This window comes from Crocodylus siamensis, chromosome 14 (assembly GCF_052110815.1).
Source record: "Crocodylus siamensis isolate JL-2025a chromosome 14, ASM5211081v1, whole genome shotgun sequence".
In the NCBI taxonomy this organism is placed as follows: Eukaryota; Metazoa; Chordata; order Crocodylia; family Crocodylidae; genus Crocodylus; species Crocodylus siamensis.
This window is the reverse complement of record NC_143408.1, coordinates 14555033-14576039: the sequence shown is the minus strand read 5'-3', so window position 1 is coordinate 14576039 and position 21007 is coordinate 14555033. Positions and strand designations below refer to the sequence as shown.

Genomic DNA, 21007 nt, shown 5'->3' with positions numbered 1-21007 from the left:
TTCTCACAAATTAAAGTTGCTGGTTTTGGCCACTAGGTGCAAAGCTTTTCACCAAGTCAAAAGGATTTTGCCCACTGATATATAAAATGTTTCCTGATATATCGGGGTTGATCAGATGTAACGTTCAAAAGTTCCCATGTTACTGGCAGATTGAGAAATGTTACCACGTGCAGTGTGGGGCCTTGTTTTGCTCAACAAAAGTGGAACTTAAAACTTGGTGATTTTGTACAAGCCTGAAGCAGACATGGGTGTGAGGAGATTCATGACTAAAAATCACTTGGGTAAACCAGGAATTCTCCTGGTGCTTTGCAAGTGCTGGGAGTCCTAGTCCTGCCTCAGGCAGGCCGATATGGAGAAGAAACTGGGCAGGAGGGACAACCCAGTACAAAAGTCATGAAAGAGGGTGTTGGGTAAATAAGGAGCCCAGCGAAGTGGTCTTTGAAGGAAGGAGTCAAACAAGGGAGGAAGAAAGAGCTAAAAGCTGTGAGTCAGACTGAAAGAGCCCAAGTGATATAAGCCTGATGGGTTGTATCTCTAATACCGGTTCAGCTTCACTGCTATTGCCTGGAACAGTTCCTGTCTCCACTGCCTTTCATGAGGACAGTTTTAGTTTTTGTGATGCCCTGTCTTTGACCCAGCTTATCAAATCTATCAACTTGTGTGTGTGGTGGGTCACAACCTGCTGGCCTTCAAACCACATGATACGCTCCATGGACTGGGTGACATTTTCAGCCACAAGTGTTACTTGATCTTGACTGTCATCCCACCTTAAGAGCTGATGATGCTTAAGCATGCACTGTGTGCTGGATGTGATTTCTAGCTCCTTGCTCACAAACTGCTGGTAGTGCTGCATATGTTTGGAGAGGTAACAGCTCGTGTTGAACCACAATTCTACCTTGTGAGCACAGGCTCTGGTGGCAGCAGCATAATGGTATATGAATCCTCAAGTTAACTGGCAACAGACTCCCTGTACCAGAACTTACAGCCTGCCTGGATAATGCTTGAAGGCTTTCTTGAGGGTGGACACCAGCCTATACACCTCAGGGAACTGCATGCACCAGATGTCACTAAAGACAGAATGTGTGCATTGCAGGTGACGTGAACTGCATTGGGCAGTATTCCTTGGAGCACGTCCGAGAGGACTGGTGAGATCTTGTTGAATTCTAAGCCGTAGTTGACAATTACCTTCACTATGGCTTGACACATGGTAGAAAAACTGACAGATGTGAAGTGGACCAGCTCTGTTTGAAAGATAGGCAGGTCCCGGTCTGTCCAGTGCGCCCTCCTCCCCAGCATAACTATGTGCTACACATTTTATTTATCTATCTTGAGGGTCAGTGCTTCATCAGCCACAATGGACAAGGATTCATACTCCGCTAGTGCAGACTTTGTGGACTGTACATGCAAAGCAATCACCACAGTGAGATGGTTTTGGTGAAAATTGTTGGCCCACAGAAAACTGGCAGCATTTGGGATGTTTTTATTCTGGTAGTCTTTTAACTTTGGGTGATCAAGTTTCTCCAATGGGATGTTTGCCACTGTGAAAGCTGCCATGAAGGAAAATGCTGCCTCTCACCTTGCCAGGTTGCTTTCTGTGGTAGTTTTTAAAGAACAAGGACACAGTCAGTTGCTTCTTGCTCTGATCTTCAGCCTCTGCAGAAGTCTATGAGTTCATGTGAGCCATGGACTCTAAGTGTTGATCTATACTGGTTTTCCTTGACACAACCAGTCAGATTGCAGGCATTACAGTCTCCCTCCATCGGCATGCAAGGTCCCTGCAATCCTGCACAGTCCAGCGCTGAAAAGTATTTGGCTTTCTTGGAGGATTTCTTCTCGGTCTTCATGCTGAATCTTTCTCAGGCTGCAGCATGCACACTCTACCAGCAAAGCCAAAACCCTCTTGCTTCCCTGACTGGCTCCTGGACCGAGCCTACAGCCCCAGGCTCAGCCTTGGATTTACTTTCTCTTTGCCACCTGCCTTCCCACCCTTCCCCCCACACCCCATATTTCAGGACTGCAGTGCTTCCTACACTTTCCTTTGATTGCTGGTAAGTTTTTTTTTGCAGTGAGCCCACTATTTTTCACAGAGCCTGCCTGATTTGGCTTTGTCCACAAAAAATACACAATGGTGATTTTTGGTAGATCCCCACCAATATCTCCTTATGCTGAAGTCCGTGGACCAATCCACATCTCATTAGGCTGCAGGCAGAAGCATGATCAGGGCTACGTGTGCCTCCTGAGGCTGAAGGGGTGATGACTGTCCACAGGAAGAGCCTGGAAGTGCTAGTGGCATGCCTGGAAGTGCCAACGGTGCTTCTTGGGAGGCACCAGTGCTCTCAGGGGGTGCGTGTGCACCCTCTACACATCACCTGTAGAACCCTGGCACGGACTGATCAGTGGGCCAAGTAAGTGATGTCAAGTTGGTTCACAGACCACACCTGGTCTGTGGCCAGAGCTTGGAAATTTGGTGGTGGACAAGTGGTAGCTATGTTAATTGCCACTGCTCTCCCACCACCAAACTTCTGACCCTATGGGGAGTGCTGTGGGCTGGATGACAGTGCCTACAGGCCAGAGGTTGAGCACTTTTTTAAGCTCAAGGCTGTCTTTATAACTTTTCTGAATTTCACATGACCCCAGTTGAGAATTGCTGAGCTACAATCTAAACTCAGAAAAGATCTAGGCACCTAAAGTGGGATTGAAGCAGAATTTAGGCATGGAAATCCAATCCACGGATTGCATGCTGAAAATATCTGAACTCCACTGGCACCTCAGTTTTTGACTTTCAAGTTCCTCAGATGATAAAAACTCCTTTTTGTGTGTGTCCAGCAGCACCGCGGTCTTGGAGGGACCAAGCATCTTGGTGCCTCACATCTCTACTGAGCAGGATCCTTAAAGTACATGTTCCTCCACCTCCCTCTCCCCTGACTTGGAGCACATGCTCATCCAGCTCTACACCAAGCTCAGTACAGGCAGCTGCTCTCTCTTAATATGTGGTAGGGGAAGGGTAATGCCTTGTGAAATCAGGTGCCTGTCCTATGCTAGTCATGTGGCTCAACCCCTGGAACAGCATCAAAGGGAGTGATGAGCAATGCCTTTCTCCCACCCCAGCAGCGGCCTATAACTTGGTGGATGAGGCTTTCTTTAGGGAGGGAGATGTGGGTGGCTAGTCAAGGTGAGGATGGCTTTAGTCAGGCATAACTGGGGGGTACTGTGCCCAGGGTGGTGGTAGCATAAGCTGCAGAGGCCAGGGGCTCCGTGCTGACCAGCGAGATGTCATCTCCTTTTTTGCCATCAATATATATGTCAAGAGGCCAGGTGTACCAGGAAGTGACATCTGCCCTGGGCAGTAACAAACCTTCAGCTGCTCCTGCACTGTGGGCTGCTTCTCTTTTCCCCCTGCTGCCAGAACCAGTGCAGGAAAGTTGTGTGGTGGGAGGGGAAAGGGGAATGAAGGTCAGGAGGGTGAGCATCTTCCACTTGGGTCCCATTGAGAACCTAGGCCTTCATTCCTGCTGCTACTCCTGCTAACCCTTCCCCTACAAATGCTCTGGTTGGGCACAGAACCACAAGGCTATGATGTAGTTTGTTCATATTTGTCTTGCACAGGGCTGGGAGAGGCATGCTGATAACATGGGGCATGCTACCCATGGCAACTCCCGTCATGAGGTTTGCATAGTTTTGCCTGCCTGCCAGGCACCAGTGGGTGGCAGTGGTAAAGGTCTTGAGCTGTGCCTGTTTTCAGCCTGCTCTGGAATGCACCTAACTTAGCTCCCATTTAAGTATAAAAAACAAATATTTTAATGACCACTTATGAAAAATATTACATTTTAAAATTGTACATAAAAATAATCTCTCAGCGCCTTCCCCATCCCACCCAGCAGAAGAATCTAGCTGACATCTAAAAATAGCCAGCACAAGAACAACCAGAGGGAGACTATCTGGGTGGGAAAAGCAGTTAGTAGCTATGGGGATAAAATTATTTCCTACCCAAAAAAGCAAAATACACAAGGTTTAAGGAGTCCATTAAATAAACAAATATAATCATTAGCATAACATGAATTAAAACGCTAAAGGTATCCTTAAAAGAGCAATGGTTAGACTGTTGGACTACAAGGTTACTCTAGAACATTTTGCTTGGGTTAGTAGCACAAGCTCATGACCCTCTCCTAGTGGGAAGACAGAGAGGCCTTGTTACCCCTCAGGCAGGGCACAACTTTGGTTGTTGGGGGCTTGGGCTCTTTGCAAAGTGCAGTTCTCCACAGTGCTGAGGAAGGAGTGTACAAATCCTAGGTGAGCTGCTGCCCTGTCCCCAATACCTGCTGCAGGCAGGGCACAGACTGGAGGATTCAGGTAGTCAGAGAATTAAAGCAGCTAGAGTACTCAAGCAATTGGGGGTGCATGGGTGAAGAGAAGGGCTGTATACCAGCTTTACCAGGCAGAGGGTGGGATTCACGGCAGCTACCATCACCAGACACTATCACAGTGATGCCCCTTCATAACAGCTCTAGCTAGCAGGCATGATGCAGTTAGGCCCAGTGCCTTAATCTGGTTAGTGATGGGGATGAAGACTGTATTGTAGGGGAATCTGTACTGTAATGTTTCTCCCCCAGCAAACAGACTCCCAGCACTATATGGCTGCTCAGAGCCAGGCTTGGACAGGTTCCCTCCTAGCCAGAAGCTCCACTTGGGCCCAACTCCACTCACAAGCCTGCTCTCTGCACTGGGTGTGAGCACAATTTGCTAGCAGTGGGTAACAGACAAAATGGCACCATGGGGAGGAGGGGTCATATCTTGGAGTTCACAAAGGCTGAAACTGAATAAAATAAGAATAAAAAGCTTGGATACCATGGTGGCTATTGGCCAAGCAGTTCCCAATTTCTACCCCATGTCCCCAACTCAGCACTATCAAGACCATTTTTCAAGCCCTTTGGCCACAGCCTCTGCCAAGAAGCCAAAATAGCTGCTGCCCAAAGCAAGGGAAATAACCACACGCACACCAGCCATATTTCTTCAATAAATAAACTCTTCCACCGGAGGAGGGAATGAGGTGGGCCCTAGTGCTAAGGCAACAGCATAGGGAGGGAGCTGGGGGTGGGGAGGAGTTTTTGGGGAGAGGAGTGCTGTGTGTGAGGCTGCAGGGGTATTTGCTGTGTCCAGAGGGTGTCTAAGGCAGCCTGTTCCTTGGGAATTTCTGCACAGAAATGCCATGTAAACTGCTCCCCTCACACATCTCATATATGCATGAGCATGGAGCAGGAAGCAAGTGGCTTTGCCCTTCTGTCTCCCCAACTGTCCACTTTGGTAAGGATAAATGGCCACTTTCAGACCCTTTTCTCTGTGCAGAGGGTGCACAAGCTGTTGGATGCTTACACCAGTGACCCTGCATGGCTCTGGGCCAGCACCATGACTGGCACTGCACCCATTCTGGCAAGGGTGGAGGTGGTAAGCCCTTGAGGCACAGCAGGCTCTTGCTGGGGGGGCTGTAGCTGAGGTCCATTTGTCCTGTGGAGAGCATTTCTGTTGCTTGGCACAATGTTCTGGTAATGGTTGCCATTCATCACAGGGGGGAAATAGAGAGGCAGGGACTGGCTGGATAAGCTGGGAGTGGGTGTTAGAGTTCCACTCCTTACGGTGGTGTATTGGGGCTTGTAGGCCACAGTGCTGCCAGCAGCAGTGATGATGGAGGCTGTGTCTGAGACAGGCTTGGATATGTATAATTTGTGGTCCCGAGCTGTGTTCACTGAAGACAAGGTACCATTTTTGGAGACAGTGTCTGAACCAGAACCTTTAGCCCAAGAAAGTGTCTTCGGAGCAACAGCATCTTCCCTGGAATGGAAAACAGAAGCCGTCAGTACAAGGAGCCAGAACAGGGGAGAACATGGTCTCTGCCCATTTACACACATTATTGCCAACCAGGGGAGGAACCGGGCACTCCTAGAAATTGAACATGGGACTTTTACACTTTAGACTGTTTGAATGGGCTGTTCCATGAACCAGCCCCTGCAGATGGGCAGGATAAAATGGCTGGCAACCACTGGATCTGGGGATCCTGAGTATGTGCTGCCTTTATATGCTCCCTCACTCCCTATCAACAGAACGATACAGCTAGCAAGTCAAAGCACTTGAAAGCAGGAAATGCCAGAACAAAGTCTAAATATGCAACATAGATGTTAGCCTCTACAGCACAGGCACCTTCCACTTGAGCTGGCAAAGCTATTTGTAGCAGCAGTGGCCTGTTATCTTCTATGGACACTAGGCAGTATGCAAGGATAAGATCCCAACTTTGCCTGAAGACTTCACAGCTGTTTGCTGGCACCAGAATAAAGACTCAGGATTTTGGTTTCTTCCATCATGTGTGTTCTTGTGGTCAATTCCCTGCCCCTTCAGCTTCTGTCCACTTCCCCTTCTCTACCTTCCCCAGCTCAACCTCGTTGCCCTACTTTCTCTCCTGTTTCTTCCCTTCCCCTTTGCATTTACAGGTAGGAGCAGTGGAGATTGAACATGCTCACTGTGGACAGAAACTCTGGAGATTTGAGCTGTTAAACTCAGAGAGGTCTGCATGAGCATGTGTAGGCTGAGATTTTTTACAGGCGTTTAACTTAGCCAAATTTGGGCCCTGGCCGGACTTCAGGTCCACACTGTAAGATGCAGAGGCACAAAACCAGCAAGATAAGCATTTCTTTAGCAGCAACAAAACAAAATTTTCTCTTAAGCTGTTTGCCCCAAATGGCTGAAACATCTTCACTGACATTTTTGAGAAAGCATTTAACCTTAACCAGCCACCAGCAGGGAAAGCTTCAGCCCAAAACATTACATTTTGACAAAATTCAACCAATATCGTATGGCAGGTTCAGCTTATGAAGTTGGTGGGCAACCTTAGTTCTGGCCTTTGCTACTAGCTACACTGTTAGGTCCAAGCAAAACCATCAACCAGCCTCCAAGTTGTCATGAGGGGTGTATTTGATTTGTCTTCATGTTCTTTGACCAAACCGATCATGCTTCCAAGTTTTCCTCCTCAATTAGAGATCCAGAGATCATTTTTAAATGGAAGTTGAGAGTCTCACAGTCATGTGATTCCAGGAACTGGGGCCTTATCACACACACCAAATACCACAAGGTTTGTAAAGAGGGGACAACAGCCTCAGAGGCAATGGTACATTTGTGCCCTGGTAACTTTCCATTTAGTTATGCACTCAGGTTTCCAATCCAGAGAGCTACAAGTATGCAGGTCCCTGACAAGGTGATGGAGAACAGAAGCAGCAATAGCCTACATAGTGTTTGGGAAGTCTCCCCAGGGGTTTTTCTAACAGATGGTATAAACAACACAGATTCTCACTTGATCTCATTGGCCATTTCCTCCTGTGTATTTTTCTTTTTCTTTCGGCACACGAAAAATTGCAGAATGCATACAGTGATTAAGCCAATTCCAATGAGACACCCCACGACAGCTCCAGCGATCATAGCTGCATTGTTGTCTGCAGAAAATCAGAACAGAGTTTACAGAGGACAGCAGGCCAGGGTCAGAGCAATACAGAGCCTCAGGAAGCTGGACACAGCTAGCCTGACCAGCTTCTCCAGGGTGAAGCTGAGCTTCTCACACTTGTCTTGGAATAAGGTAGAAGGGGATGTGGTAGAGAAAGCCCATTGATTAGGTTGTGGGGGCTCCCCATGACACAGGAATCCCCCTCCACCCCCACCCCTGCCAGATCCAACCTTCCTTTGTTGCTGGATAAGGAACCTGCAGCAATCTTCACCTTGCTGCTAACGCTAATCCCTAATTTCCCTCCAGTCAGTACGTTCCAGTTATGCTGCAACATTACAGAGCAGTGAATGCAACCCCTCACATCAAATCAGGCTAATTCCTTCACTGTTTTCTGGACCCCTTCCTCCAGCGCCTTAAATCGTCCTTTAGATGATGCCTGTGCACTCCAGCCCAGGAGTGGAGACCCCACCACACCGGGAGACCCCACCACTCACATGAGTTCACCTCCAGGGTTATGTTGCACTTGGAGACACCAGCGTTGTTTTTTGCTGTGCAGACATACGTTCCAGACATCTCTCTTGAAAGATTTTTCAACATGAGGTTCCCACTTATGGGGTCTGCAAAATTCATAAGACAAGACTCTCATGAGCCTGTGTCCCAGCTGCATGGCATTCCATTCTGGTCACCCACGGGTGTGCTAGAATTCCCCACCACCACAGTAGTCAAGCCAACATCCAAGCATTTGCGTATGGTCATTTCCCATGGCACCTCACCACCTTCTGATGCTTGTTTTCAATGATCCCGCAAAGTGCCTGACCTGAACAGAAGCCTTTGCTTGCACAGGGCCCCTCTGAAGTCAGTGGATCTCCCAAACAACTCTGCAGTCTGACTGTTTAGTGCTGGTCTGCAGTGGAAGAGGGCACAGGTTCACAGTAATGGGTGGTGCTAGGACAGGCACCGAGGACCTGGAGGAGTTTGATTTCTAAGACATAGGCACAAGCCATGGCTAAAGGATAGGCTGGGAACTTGAAGCAGCAGTTTGGGAAAGAGCATCCCTAAAGGAGCAGAATAAAGGCTGTGGTACATGGTAGTTGTGGCAACAGCAAAGCACGCTTGTGAGTAGAGGGGCAAAAGGATGTACAGTCGTCTGGCTTAACAATTTCCTTCCTTGCTTGTGTGCGACAGGGGTCAGGGCATTGGAAGGAGGCAATCTGTGATAGCTCATTGTACAGCTGCTTATACATGAAGTCTGGCTGGTGTTTGTTTGGCCCTGAGCTTGTAATCAGCACCTTTAGAAAGGATAGTTCAAACAGGGAGCATGCTGGGTCCCTTCCAAAAGCACATGTGGGTTCTGGATAGAGAGAGAGAGATCTTTTCTTCAATGGTGAGGCATTATGTTGTTTGCCAAATGCCTACATAATATGGTATGGTTGTAGGAGAAGCAAAAAGGAAAAGAGCACAATTTAATCATGTCACAGCAACCTCTCAGCAGATAAACTGCTCAACTGACAGAAGGGCTCAGCGACCCTGGTGTGTTACATAATCACAGATTCATAGAACGCGAGGGTTGGAAGGGACCTTGGGAGGTCACCAGTCCAACCCCCACTATATTATCCCAGCCAAAGCTTTGTCTAGCCAAGTCCTAAAAACCTCCAAGGACAGAGATTCCACCACTTCTCTGGGTAACCTGTTCCAGTGCTTTACTACCCTCCTAGTGAGAAAGTTTTTCCTCGCTAGGAGGGTAGTAAACCCTCAGCTTCCCTTGCTGCAACTTCAGACCATATTGCCTTGTTCTGTCATCTGCCACCATTGAGAACAGTCCAGCTCCATCCTCTTTCGAACCATCCCTCAGGTAGTTGGAGGCTGTTATTAAATCCCCTCCCAGTCTTCTCTTCTCCAGACTAAATAAGCCCTGTTTCCTCAGCCTCACCTCACAAGTCACTGAACCATTTTCATTGTCCTCTGCTGAACGCTCTCAAACTTGTCCACATTATTTCTGTAGTGGGGGTCCCAAAACTGGACACACTACTCCAGATGTGGCCTCACCAGTGCCAAATAGAGGGGAACAGTCATTTCCCTTGGTCTGCTGGCAATGTTTCTAATATGAAGCCCAGTATGCCACTAGCCTCTTTTGCAATGAGGGCACACTGTTGGCTCATATTCAGCTTATTGTTCACTGTAACCCCTAGGTCCTTTTCTGCAGAGCTGCTGCCCAGCCAGTCAGCACCAGTGCATGGGAGTGTTCCATCCTGAGTGCAGGACTTACTATTTGACTTTAACGAACTTCATGAGATTCTTTTGGTTCAATCCTACAATATGTCAAGGTCTCTCTGGATCCTCACCCTACCCTCCTGTGCATCTACAGCTTCAACCAGCTTGGTGTCATCTGCATCATTTATGAAGATATTGAATAAAACGGGCCCCAGAAACTCCAGAAACTTCCTGGATTGCCTGTGCACTGCTGTATTGTCCTCCCAGCAGATGTCAGGGTGATTGCAGTCCCTCATGAGAAACAGGACCTGTGATCAGGAATTTCTACTACCTGTTGGAAGAAAGCCTCATCCACCTCATCTTCCTGGTTTGGTGGTCTATAGCAGACACCCACAATGACCTTGCCCTTGTTGCTCTCTCTCTGACCCAGTGCCAGATACTCTTAACAGGCCTATCTCCAGTTTCATACTAGAGGTCTGAGCAATCATACAGCTCTTTTACACGAAGCACAACTCCTCCTCTTCTCCCTACCAGTCCTTCCTGAACAGTTTATAGCCATCCAGGACAGTGCTCCAGCCATTCGAGCTCCCACCTAGTCTCTGTTACTCCAATCACATCGCAGTTCCATGACTGGGTGAGGACTTCCAATTCTTCCCGCTTGTCTCCTATGCTTTGTGTATTCATGTACAGACACCTGCGGTAATTAGCTGTATGCCTTACTTTCTCAAGAAGGAGGCCCTGTTTCCTGCTCTTGCTTGTGCTTCTTCCAGGTCAACTACTTCCTCACTTAGCTTGGGGCTTTGGTCTCCATCCCCTGGCAAACCTAATTTAAAAGTCCTACTCACTATGTTCACAAGCCTGGAAGGGACCTCGGAAGATCATCGGGTCCAGCCCCCTGCACCAGGCAGGAAAAATGACAGGTGAGGTCAGGTGACCCCAGAAAGATGACTGTCCAGTCTCCTTTTGAACATTTCCAGGGTAGGTGACTGCACAACTTTTGGAGGGAGCTTATTCCATAGTCTGGACACCCTGACTGTGAAGTTTTTTCCTAATGTTGAGCCTGAAACAGTCTTCCAGGAGTTTGTGGCCATTACTCCTGCTTTTCCCCACGGGCGCCCTGGTGAACGGCTGTTAACTGATCCCCTGATGTAGTGCTAAGCTGCTACCAAATCCCCTCTCTCTCAGCCTTCTCTTTTTCAGGCTGAAGAGTCCCAGGTCCCTCAGCCTTTCCTCGTATGGCTTGTCATGCAAGCGTCTGCTCATACGGGTGGGCCCTTCTCCGGACTCTCTCAAGTTTTATCATGTCCTTGTTAAATTGCGGTGCCCAGAACTGGATGCAGTACTCCAGTTGGGGTCTCACCAATGCTGAGTTGAGCAGAAGAATCACCTCCTTGGTCTTGTTGGAAATGCATCGATTGATGCATGCCAGAGTATTATTTGCCCTGCTGGCAACAGAGTCACACTGCTGGCTCATATTCATGCTGTGGTCTATTTCATTTGTAGTGCTAATCAGGTTAGCATGCCAAGCCTGTAGTTGTACAGGCGATTGCTGGTCCCTAGGTGGGGTACTTTACATTTCTCAATGTTGAACTTCATCTGGTTCTGACTTGCCCAGCTTGCTAGACTTAGTAGGGCTGTGCGAGGCTTCGGACAGAGCTTTGGATCCAGAGAAGTTTCGGACGGTTCAGGGTCCAAGGCAGCATGTCCAGGTTGAAGTGTCGCCTCGTTCAGCTTTCCGAAGCGGTTCAGAGCTGCCTCGGAGATCCAGCCATAGGGTATAATGGGGAAAACAATAAAATATCTATAGCTTTGTTGTTTTTTGTCCGATTAAATGAAATTTTCAGGGGTGGTAGACTCTGCAAAGAGAATGAAGCCTACCAAATTTCAAGAAGATCGGTGCAGGGGTTTGGGGGGAACTGCACCCCAAGTTCTCGAAAGCAAAACTCATGTCACATCTAGGCATTACAACATAGCCGGGCAAAAACTGCAGGGGTGGTAGGTCCTGCCAAGTTTCAAGATCAGTGCAGGGGTTTGGCGGGGGGGGTGGGGAGAGAGCTGCCCCTCAAGCTGCGGACAAGCAAAACTGGTGCCATGGGTGCTGTGGGACTGACTGTGTCTGTCCTGAGGTGGGAGGGGAGACACTGCTGCAGGCCTGGCTGCTAAGCTACTGTGTTCCCAGTTACCAATTAATCAATCACAATTCACTCAAGGGCCAGGGACCAGCTCAATACACAGGACCCAGCTACAACCCAAGGACTTAACAAGCAGCAATTAGCACCTACAAAACCAGGCTAAAGAGGGGAAAGAATCAATACAATCAACAGCCGCAGGACAGACACAGCTATGCCACAGTTTTGCCCATCAGCAGCTAGGGATGCAGGGCCCCAGAGCCCCCCTGCTGGCAGGCATCACAGCAGGGGCCACCATCTCTGCAGCTGTCACCCTACTGTGCCTTAACACACGCAGCGTCACCCACAGCACCAGTTTTGCTTGTCCGCAACTTGAGGGGCAGTTCCCCGCAAACACCTGCACTGATCTTCTTGAAACTTGGCAGGCTTTGTGGCCTCAGTAAGAGCTACCAACCCTCTAGTTTTGACCCCCTGTAGTGTAACACACAGCCATGACACAAGTTGGGCTTTCAAGAATTTGGGGTACAGTTCCCCCCCAGCCCCCTGCACTGAACTTTTTGAAACATGGCAGGTTCCATGCTCTCAGCAGAGGCTACCATATCTGCAAGTTTCATCCAAATCAGACAACAAACAACAAAGTTATAGATATTTCATTGATTCCCCGTTACATCCTATGGCCGGATCTCTGAGGCGGCTCCGAAGCTTTAGCCAGATTGAGGCGGAAACCCAGTCCGGAGCTCCCGATCGGATTGCGGCCATCTGAAGCGGCCGGATCCAAAGCCAGATAGGATCGCTGCCAACTCGCACAGGCCTACTGTCTAGATCTACCTGTATCTGTAGCCTATCTTCAAGCGTGACCATGCTTCCCCATAACTTGGTGTTGTCCATGAACTTGGCCAGTGAGATCTTCACCTCCTCATCCAAATCATTGATAAAAATGTTGAAGAGTACAGGACCAAGCAACAACCCCTGCAGGACACCACTGGCCACTTCTCACCAGGATGACACAGATCAGTTCATTAGGACTCTCTGGGTCCTACCCCACAATCAGCTTCATACCCACAGTCTCACAATTAAGCCCACTATCTTCAAATTTTCTCGTGAGAACACCATGGGATACGAGATCAAAGGCTTTCTGGAAGTCAAGGTATACAATATCCACCACTTCTCTCTTATCCAGGTGGTGAGTTACCAGATCATAAAAGAAAATGAGGTAGATAAGACAAGACTTGCCCACGATGAAGCCTTGCTGGCTGTCATTCAGAATCCTACCTCTTGCAAGCGCATCACACAGACTCCTTAATGAATTTTTCCAGGATTTTCCTCTGGATAGAAGTTAGGCTAATTGGCCTACACTTACTCAGGTCCTCCCTCCTCCCCTTCTTGAAGATGGGCATAACATTGGCCTTTTTGAGGGTATGGAGACATCTTCCAGCCATCTCTCTGGGTCTTTTAAATTGGCTGCCTATCTCTTCCTGCCTACCAAACAAAGGGCCTTGTTACACCTTATGCTGTGAACTGCACAAACATTAATCAGCTTAGTGTTATTTGGCTTAGAAATGTTTTTTTTGCCTTAACGTGTGACTGTTTCACTAACTGTCCTTTACTTGCACAGCTGCAACTTGTCACTAAAGGCTTGGTGAAAAGAGACAGGACTAGAAGCCTACATAAAAGTGGGCCTGATCCTTTCTTTCTCCAGAGCTCACCCCCCTGTGCCGCTGCTGGCTGGGCTGCCAGCTGGTTAGGTGCTGCCTGAGCTCTGAGGAGCTTGATCCTTTTTTTCTCCAGAGCTCACTCCCCCATGAGCAATCAGCCGGCTTAGGCAATGGTGAGAGGCACTGTGGCCACTGGGCACTCTGGGGCTGCAGTGCTTGCTCTGCCTGGTGCCCCTGGGGGGATGGAGTGGGTAGGGGGGAGGGGAGAGGGCACCATGCCTGGCTCTGCTGCACCTTGGCATCTCTACTTGCCCTAACTCAGGACAGGCCATTACATCGTGGAATGCTGGAGGACTTTAATTTGGGGAGAATAGCTGTAGAACAGCAGCCACACCTTAATGGAACAGGAGCAAAATTAGGTGGATTAAAGATAATCCTACCCTGGATTGGCATAACATTAAACACAGACACATGTGGCCAGCATGCGGTGAGGCTGGGTCATGGGAGCAGCCCCAGCTGCTGGATGCAGGTAAGTATATGGGGAGTGGGGGGTTGGAGGTCCAGGGGACTGTCCAGAGGGCTGGGGAGGGGGTGGTAAGGGCAGGCCATGTGTTTGTGTCCGTCAGTGCTGGGGAGGGAGATGGGAGCAGGGCCCTTCAGCAGGGTAAGGGGGTTTGGGTGGTCCTTCACAGTGGGGAGCTGCATGCTTGGGCTGGTGGCATGGGGCCAGTGCCCATACACACAAAGGGTCTGCACTCACTGCTCAGAGAGTGGAACAGGAGCGGCACTTTCTGCTTGAGCTCTGGCCCAAGTGGGATGTAGAACAGCAGCCACGGCCCCTCTGGCAGGGTTGGGGGGTAGGGGGCAGGGGACAGAGGACTGTGGGTCAGGTATTGGCAGGGCCAGAGGGATGTGGGTTGGGATAAGCCGATGGCCAATGGGTTCCAGTACAAAAAAGGTTGAGAACCACTGCTTTAAACCACTTAAAGGTGTTAATGTAAAGCCCATCCAGGGGTTAATTTCAAGAGCTCCAGAAGCTGCTTACATTTACCATGCAACAAGGCCCAAACACTGAACAAACCAAACACAAAGGTAGCTCTGGCTCACTTACCTTCCAGGAGGAGGATCTAGTGTCTGGTGCCTGGCTTCTCTTCCTCCCCTTCCTTACAAACTTCCCTGTTTGCTGTCCCTGTTCACTCACTCCCTTCAGTGTTGACCCCTTCACTCTTGCTCCTTGTTGCAGTTCATTGTACACATGTGGAGACCTGAGAGGGGTTTCTCTGAATTTTAAGATGGGTCTAAAGCAGAACCCTGCACTAGCCAGGTAGCCTTGGCACCTGGGTTAACTCAGACTCCAGCCAGGTATGCTGGCTCTCACTTCCCTCTGCCAGCAATGCCTCCAGCAGCCTCCAGCTGTGCAGATCAAGGGACTTTTAGTAAGAAGGCTCTAGTGACCTCATGCTCCGAGTGAGGTTGTGCCTGTTCAGCACCCTAGCGAGTCAGAGACCTTCATGCCTAGTGATATGGAAAGGATAGGCCATGAGCTTTTTGGCTTAGCAAAGGAATGGCTACCAGCAACTAAGCCTGTACAAAGGCTGTGCTTGCTACACAACACTCCTTTTGCTTGCTTAGCTCTGTACCACACTCATGAGTATCGCTAGGCTACACTTAGTGTCACAGTTTCCATAGTAACTGATGTATTTCAAAGAAGAAAAAGTGGAAGGAGCTTGGGTAGGGAAAGAGGATCAAATAAAACCCAACTGGATAATCACTACAGGCAAGGCGTGGGTGCGAGACAGTGTTCTGGGAGATATCTGTGTCACTGCCTGATGACTCAACTGATTGCAGTTACGGACTGTACAGCATCCCCCACTGCAGCATGCATATGCACGCGCGCGCACACACACACACACACACACACACACACTAACATTCTCATTCCCCCAACAAGTTCAATGTAAGAACCAGAAACTATGTCTAGCTCTGTGCAGCATTTAGAACTGCAAGGCCCCAATCTTGAAAGGGGCCCCTGGGTACTACTGTAATAAAACAATACTCACAGTGCCATGGCTGACTGGAAATAGTGGGACATGACCAGAAAACACTGGGGAGAAGTAGAATAAGCTTTCTGGGTGACTGTGGCAGGCCAGTAGGGGGTGCTACTACACTGAGCCACCCACCTCACTGTGCCTGACCATAACCCTGCTTTGGGTGTCTCCCCTGGGGCGCCTGTGTCCAGCCAACCCCCTTCCTGCAGCACACCCACAAGCCTGGGGTAACCGGTGCCACCACCCTGCCACCAAAGTCTGGTCTTTGTAAGGGACATGGACCCTGTAGACCTTGGGGTTGCTTAACCCACCATGGTACTTTGGGGTGCTTCTCTTAACCTGAAGCATTCACAAATAGCCTCCATTAGCCAGCCGAGCCAAAGGGAGCTGAAAAGGCTTGCCTCATCCCTCTTAAGCACATACAGCAAGGCTTGCTATAACGGATAGCTTTATTGACTGGAGAGGGTAGGCATGGGGAAGGATACAGGTCAGAGAAGTAACAAAAGAAAGACCCTGAGCAAACAGAAGCGGCTTGGTAGCCTTCTAATACACTTCTAGATCACTTCATCCTAAGTTACTAGCTAAAATCCAAGTAAGTTACTCACATATGCATCCAGAACTTGACTAAGCTCTTTCTCTGGAGGCTGCATGGCTTGTTCATGGTGTCCCAAAATGTGTCTGCCCCGCTACCTCATGAAGGGGGTCTTATACACTGGTTAATATCCTCATCACCAAGTTCCCACCAGAAGCAGACCCATTGGCTGCGACCAGCACTTCCAAATGACATCAGCCTGACCAGGTGAGATGACCAGTCACATGACCTGCATTGGCAGGAACCTGAGGCACTAGCGGAGCAGGGCCCCCCTCCCTTTGGAATGTCCGTAGCCCAGCTAGTCATGCAGGCACAATGGCAACACAAGAAGGGGGGTTGGGCTGCTGCCTTACAACAGAGACAGACTGGGGGGAGGGCAATTACTCCACAAAGGTTATGCATCTAGTCAGCCCTGGCAAGACTGTGGGAGCCAATTAAGTAGTCCAGCTATTCTTATCCCAAGGGGCTGCTAACATAAGAAACATTTCAGTGAGACTTGGAGTGACCAGCCCAGGTAGGCAATCCACCCTGGGTACAATTCCATCAACCTCAATGGAATTACAGTAAGGATGAGTTGACACCACACGATTGTTCTCTGTGACCTCGTGGTTCGTGCCAGGCAATAGTGGCATATGCAATGCCCCATCAAAGTATTTCATGTTTGCTGTGCATCCACCTGGCTCTTCACTATTCTTTGTAGACAGAAAGGCAGATGAGCCATGCATGCAAGTTCTAGAAGAAGCCCTGCACAGCCCAAATTGTGTTAACAAGTGGAATTTACTCATGAGAGCAGTTCCCAGCAGGAAGCCTGAGTGCCAAAAGATGCAACTCTGTCTAAAGAACAAGTCCCTTCTGAGTCTAACATGCTACAAGTTAGGAAGCCAGTAAGGAACAGAAAGACTTGGAAACAATCATGCCAAGATTGTAAACTTAGATCCTAGTAAAAATAAACTCAGTTAAGAGGATTATAATGCTAAGGGACTATTGTGGTTCTATGCAAGGGGACTACAAGAAGGGGATCACATAAAGGAATTTATATATTTTAACAATCAGAGACAACTGCAAAACATCAGAGAACTTCTGCAGCCATCTGGACTGACACACTCATCCCACGGGTCTGCCACCAGCCAAAATGGTTACTCCATAAGAGCCAGGTCTCCTGGGTTTTGTTCTCACTCTGACGATCAGATGAGGACAGTTCCCAGAGACCTGCTAATCCCTTCCAAAAAGGGGAATGACACTTTCCCCTTCTTCCCCTGGGTGTTAGGAAGCATAACGATTACAGAAATTCTTTTAAATCTTTGGACAAAAAAAAACTTGAGCCAGACTCTCACATTCCTGGCATGCTTAAACATTGCCAAGAGAATGCAAAGATAATTTCTAAATTAAGCTAAATGCCCCAAATCTTAGCAGCAGCAGGTTGAGATGCAAGCTTTCACCTCCATTCCTTCACCGATTCTAGTCTGTTTCAGACCAGACAAGGAACCTGGATGAGAGGAATCCAAAGGAGTTGACACAGTCACTGCACACAGAAAATGCAGAGGGTGAGTTTACATAACAGCCTGCCAGGCAGTGAGATGTGTGCCTGTGCGTCATGTGGTGGAAGGCGTGTTGTTCGGAGAAGCTTCCCTTTCACATTTCCTTATTTTTTCCCTTCATAAAGCATTCATAAAATACTTAATTAAACATGACAGTCAGAGGGAGCTAGCAGGCATCATGCAAATGAACCCCAAGGAATGAGTAACTGTATCTAACTAATCAAGAGGTGCAAGGGGAGTATCAGTCCCCTAGCAGGGAACATTAACACATGCCAGGCTAGCAAGTGAACAACCTGCCTCCTTCAATTCAAAGACTAGGTTCATTCTTCTGACAGTTATTTCTTCTGAAGTACCCATTCACTGTTAGCATACATCTGATTGCAGCCTCAACTCCCATCAGAAATGCATTGTGCCAGATGCTGTACATGCACAGCTTCATGGTCTTGTACAGAGACCTGGGCCCTGGATGGCTTTCCATCTAAAGAGGCCAGGGAAAGGAATGGTTGCTACTCCAGTTTGCAGACAGGTGGCCAGGACACAGAGAACCAGTGACTTGTCTGAGGTTACTCAGGGGATTGGTGACAGCTGGGGACTGAACCTAGTTTCCCAAGGCTCAATCCAATGACTCAGCCACACAGGTGGTGCTCTCAGGAAAACAGTGACAATCCTTTGGACAAATTTGGGGGAAGTCGTTCTGCCAAAACTTTTCTTTTTACCCAAAACTGCAGTCAGTGACACTGAAACATTTTACAAAGTCATTGCAAGTTTGGCGATATCTGCATCTCCTTTAACAGACAGGCAAGCAGAGCTGTAACTGCCAAGTCTTCGATACCTGAAACTGTCTCACGGCCTGTCTCCCACCATTCCTGATGTGCCTATGATCTCCCTGTTCCATGGACCCACAGGGAGGCACCATTCAAGCCAGAACTGTGTTCCAACCACTAGTCTTCACTTGCCTTCACTCAGATTCTTCCCTCCCCAGTGACCCAGGCCGCAATCCCATAACCTCCTCTTCCCACTGCCTTCAAGAATGTGCTAGTTCCCTCAGTGCTGAAAATGCCTCACTCTACCCACTCTTCTCCCTGCTTCAGGGTGCTCTGCTGGGTGCTCTGCACAGGCCTCTGCCCTTCACTGAAATCCACCTCACTACAGACACTGCCCTGCTCCAGACCAAATCTAAGGGTCTCTTCTCCATCCTCACCCCCTACTATGCCAGCACCTGGGACACAGTCATGCCTGCTTTCTGCTTTGAAGGCCCCTTGCTCCTGATTCTCCTTTCAACTCAACAACCTCTCCAGTGGGGGCTGGGAGGAGCTTCTCCCTGACCTTAGGTTCCCACTTGTCTGCATTTCTTACCTGGGCCGACTGAATGGTAACCTGGGCCATTGCACAATGATGACTCTCAGGTTCTCCTCCCACTCATCTCCCTGACACTATCTCATGGGTTTCCCTGGACACCTCTGATTAAATGACCCTCAGTCTATACATTTAATCTCTGCGCACCCCCCCCCCAAAAGCCCCTTTCTTTTTCATCGGAATTGTTCCATCCTTCACCCCTCACTGCCTCCTCAATCCACTCTCTCCTCCCCCAGCCTAACCCACTCTCCTATTCTCCTGCATTTTCTCCAATGCTGGCCAGCTGCTCAGATCCATCTGCAGTGAGCCTTAGGGCTCCTGCCTATTCTCCCCCTTTACCCAATTCAAAGTATGTGCAGTGGCATCAGGTTCCTACCCTGAAATGGCTCGATGAAGTGCTGGGATGTGGGTGCAGTGCGTTCCCATCGGTACTTGGGGATAGGTTTGCCGGAGGGAGACTTGCAGCTCATGGTGATGTTGCCCCCAACGTAGGGGCTCCCATGGATCTGGCATGTTGGAGCAGATGGAGGAACTGTAGAGAGCCAAGAAGACAGCATTAGTGCCTGTCAGTGGACAATTTCCAGCAACAACTTGCAAAAAGAAACAGCACCATCTCCTGGCCACAGGCAACATCCAAGAAATCCATGCTGAAATAAGAAAGCCAGAGCTGTCCCTGGTGCTCTGACTGTTCTAGCCTGGCTCTCCATTGCAGGTGCTGCAAAGAAAACCTGCCCTGAGCCATTACTGGGAACAATATGTGAAAGTATTCAGGCTCCACATTCATGTGCAATGTCCACTAGATAGTTAATGCCTTCAACGCACCAACATAATCATACTACACAGGATGGACCTTGATCCATGCTCCAAGTTTGCTGTGCTGAAACGAAGCTCTTATCTAATCAGACCAGATAAGGAGGAAGCAGCACCCTGTTCTGGACAGGTATTCATGAAGCCAGGAGCAAGGGATGAATCTGCGCTGAACTTTGCTTTCAGATATTTATTTCTGAACATACAAGATTGCTACAGTTCTGTAGTTGTCCCAGACCCTATCCCCAGGATATAACTGAGTTGCTCTGATATGACGCATCTACTTCCAAATCCCCTGGACTGTCCTACAATCTCAGCTGTCACAGAGGAACATAGGCACAGCCAGGGCAGATCATACCCCATCTCACTACAGTTGGTGGCTGGTTTCAGATAGTAGCAGTAGCAGGTGCTGCACAGAAATGTGTCAGACCCCTACAGCAACAGGTGAGGGATAGTCAGTACAATCAGTCCTACTCACTAAGTCTCACACTAGGCTCTAACAGTTAGAGAGATGGGTGAGCCTGGAGGCAGGTGGCTCAATAGCCCTTCCACAAAGGCGTGATTCCTGGTGGCAACCCTGGATATTCTTTATGTCCATAATGTCTGACCCCTCACTGCCTGTTGCTCAATGCTTCTCAATGACTTCGTGGCGAGAGTGCTAGAGCTCATCATACACTGTGTAAAAAGGCATTTCTGGGGTTTGAATTTGGCAATTTAAATTCCATTGAACGGTCTCTTTTTCCTGGATGAGAACAGAAACTCCTGGTGTCTTGCTCAGTACCCTTTCTATAGGAACACTTCCAATCTGCTCTGTCTCTCTCTCTGTATCTGAGTGTTTCCCATGTTCTCAATTATTCATCTCACACCCCTCAGAGCTCTCACAGTTCCACAATACCCTTTTTGAGACAGGTTCCAGTACAGCATAAAAGGGCCAGAGGGGGTTATACCACAAATTCATATAATTATATTATCTCCTCTCCTGTGTTATTCACTGCTCACTTTCTATGTCTTAACTGCAAATAGTCAGACTCTTCCAAATCAAAGGTTCATTGGGACATGCTGATTTCCTGAGCCTGAAGCATTTCATTCCCAATGAGCCAGGTCCAGGTACCTCACCAAATGCAAGGCCAGGTTCTGAAGGACACTGCTGGAGGCTGGTGCGCAGAAGCTGTGGGGCCCCAGGACAGA

The 21007-nt window shown here is 48.8% G+C and overlaps 1 protein-coding gene across 1 annotated transcript in view; it reads right to left on the bottom strand.

Moving 5' to 3' along the window:
* Positions 1–3780: 3780 nt before the first annotated feature.
* The window catches only part of ESAM (endothelial cell adhesion molecule), a 100027-nt gene continuing 82800 nt past the window's right edge, over positions 3781–21007 (bottom strand). Inside the window, exons 4-7 of the mRNA XM_090027750.1 lie at positions 19389–19544; positions 7978–8100; positions 7337–7475; positions 3781–5826 (exon numbers count right to left, since the gene is read on the bottom strand). Of these exons, the coding sequence (XP_089883876.1) occupies positions 5367–5826; positions 7337–7475; positions 7978–8100; positions 19389–19544 (878 nt within the window). The 3' untranslated portion in view covers positions 3781–5366. The remainder of the gene's footprint in view (positions 5827–7336; positions 7476–7977; positions 8101–19388; positions 19545–21007) is intronic.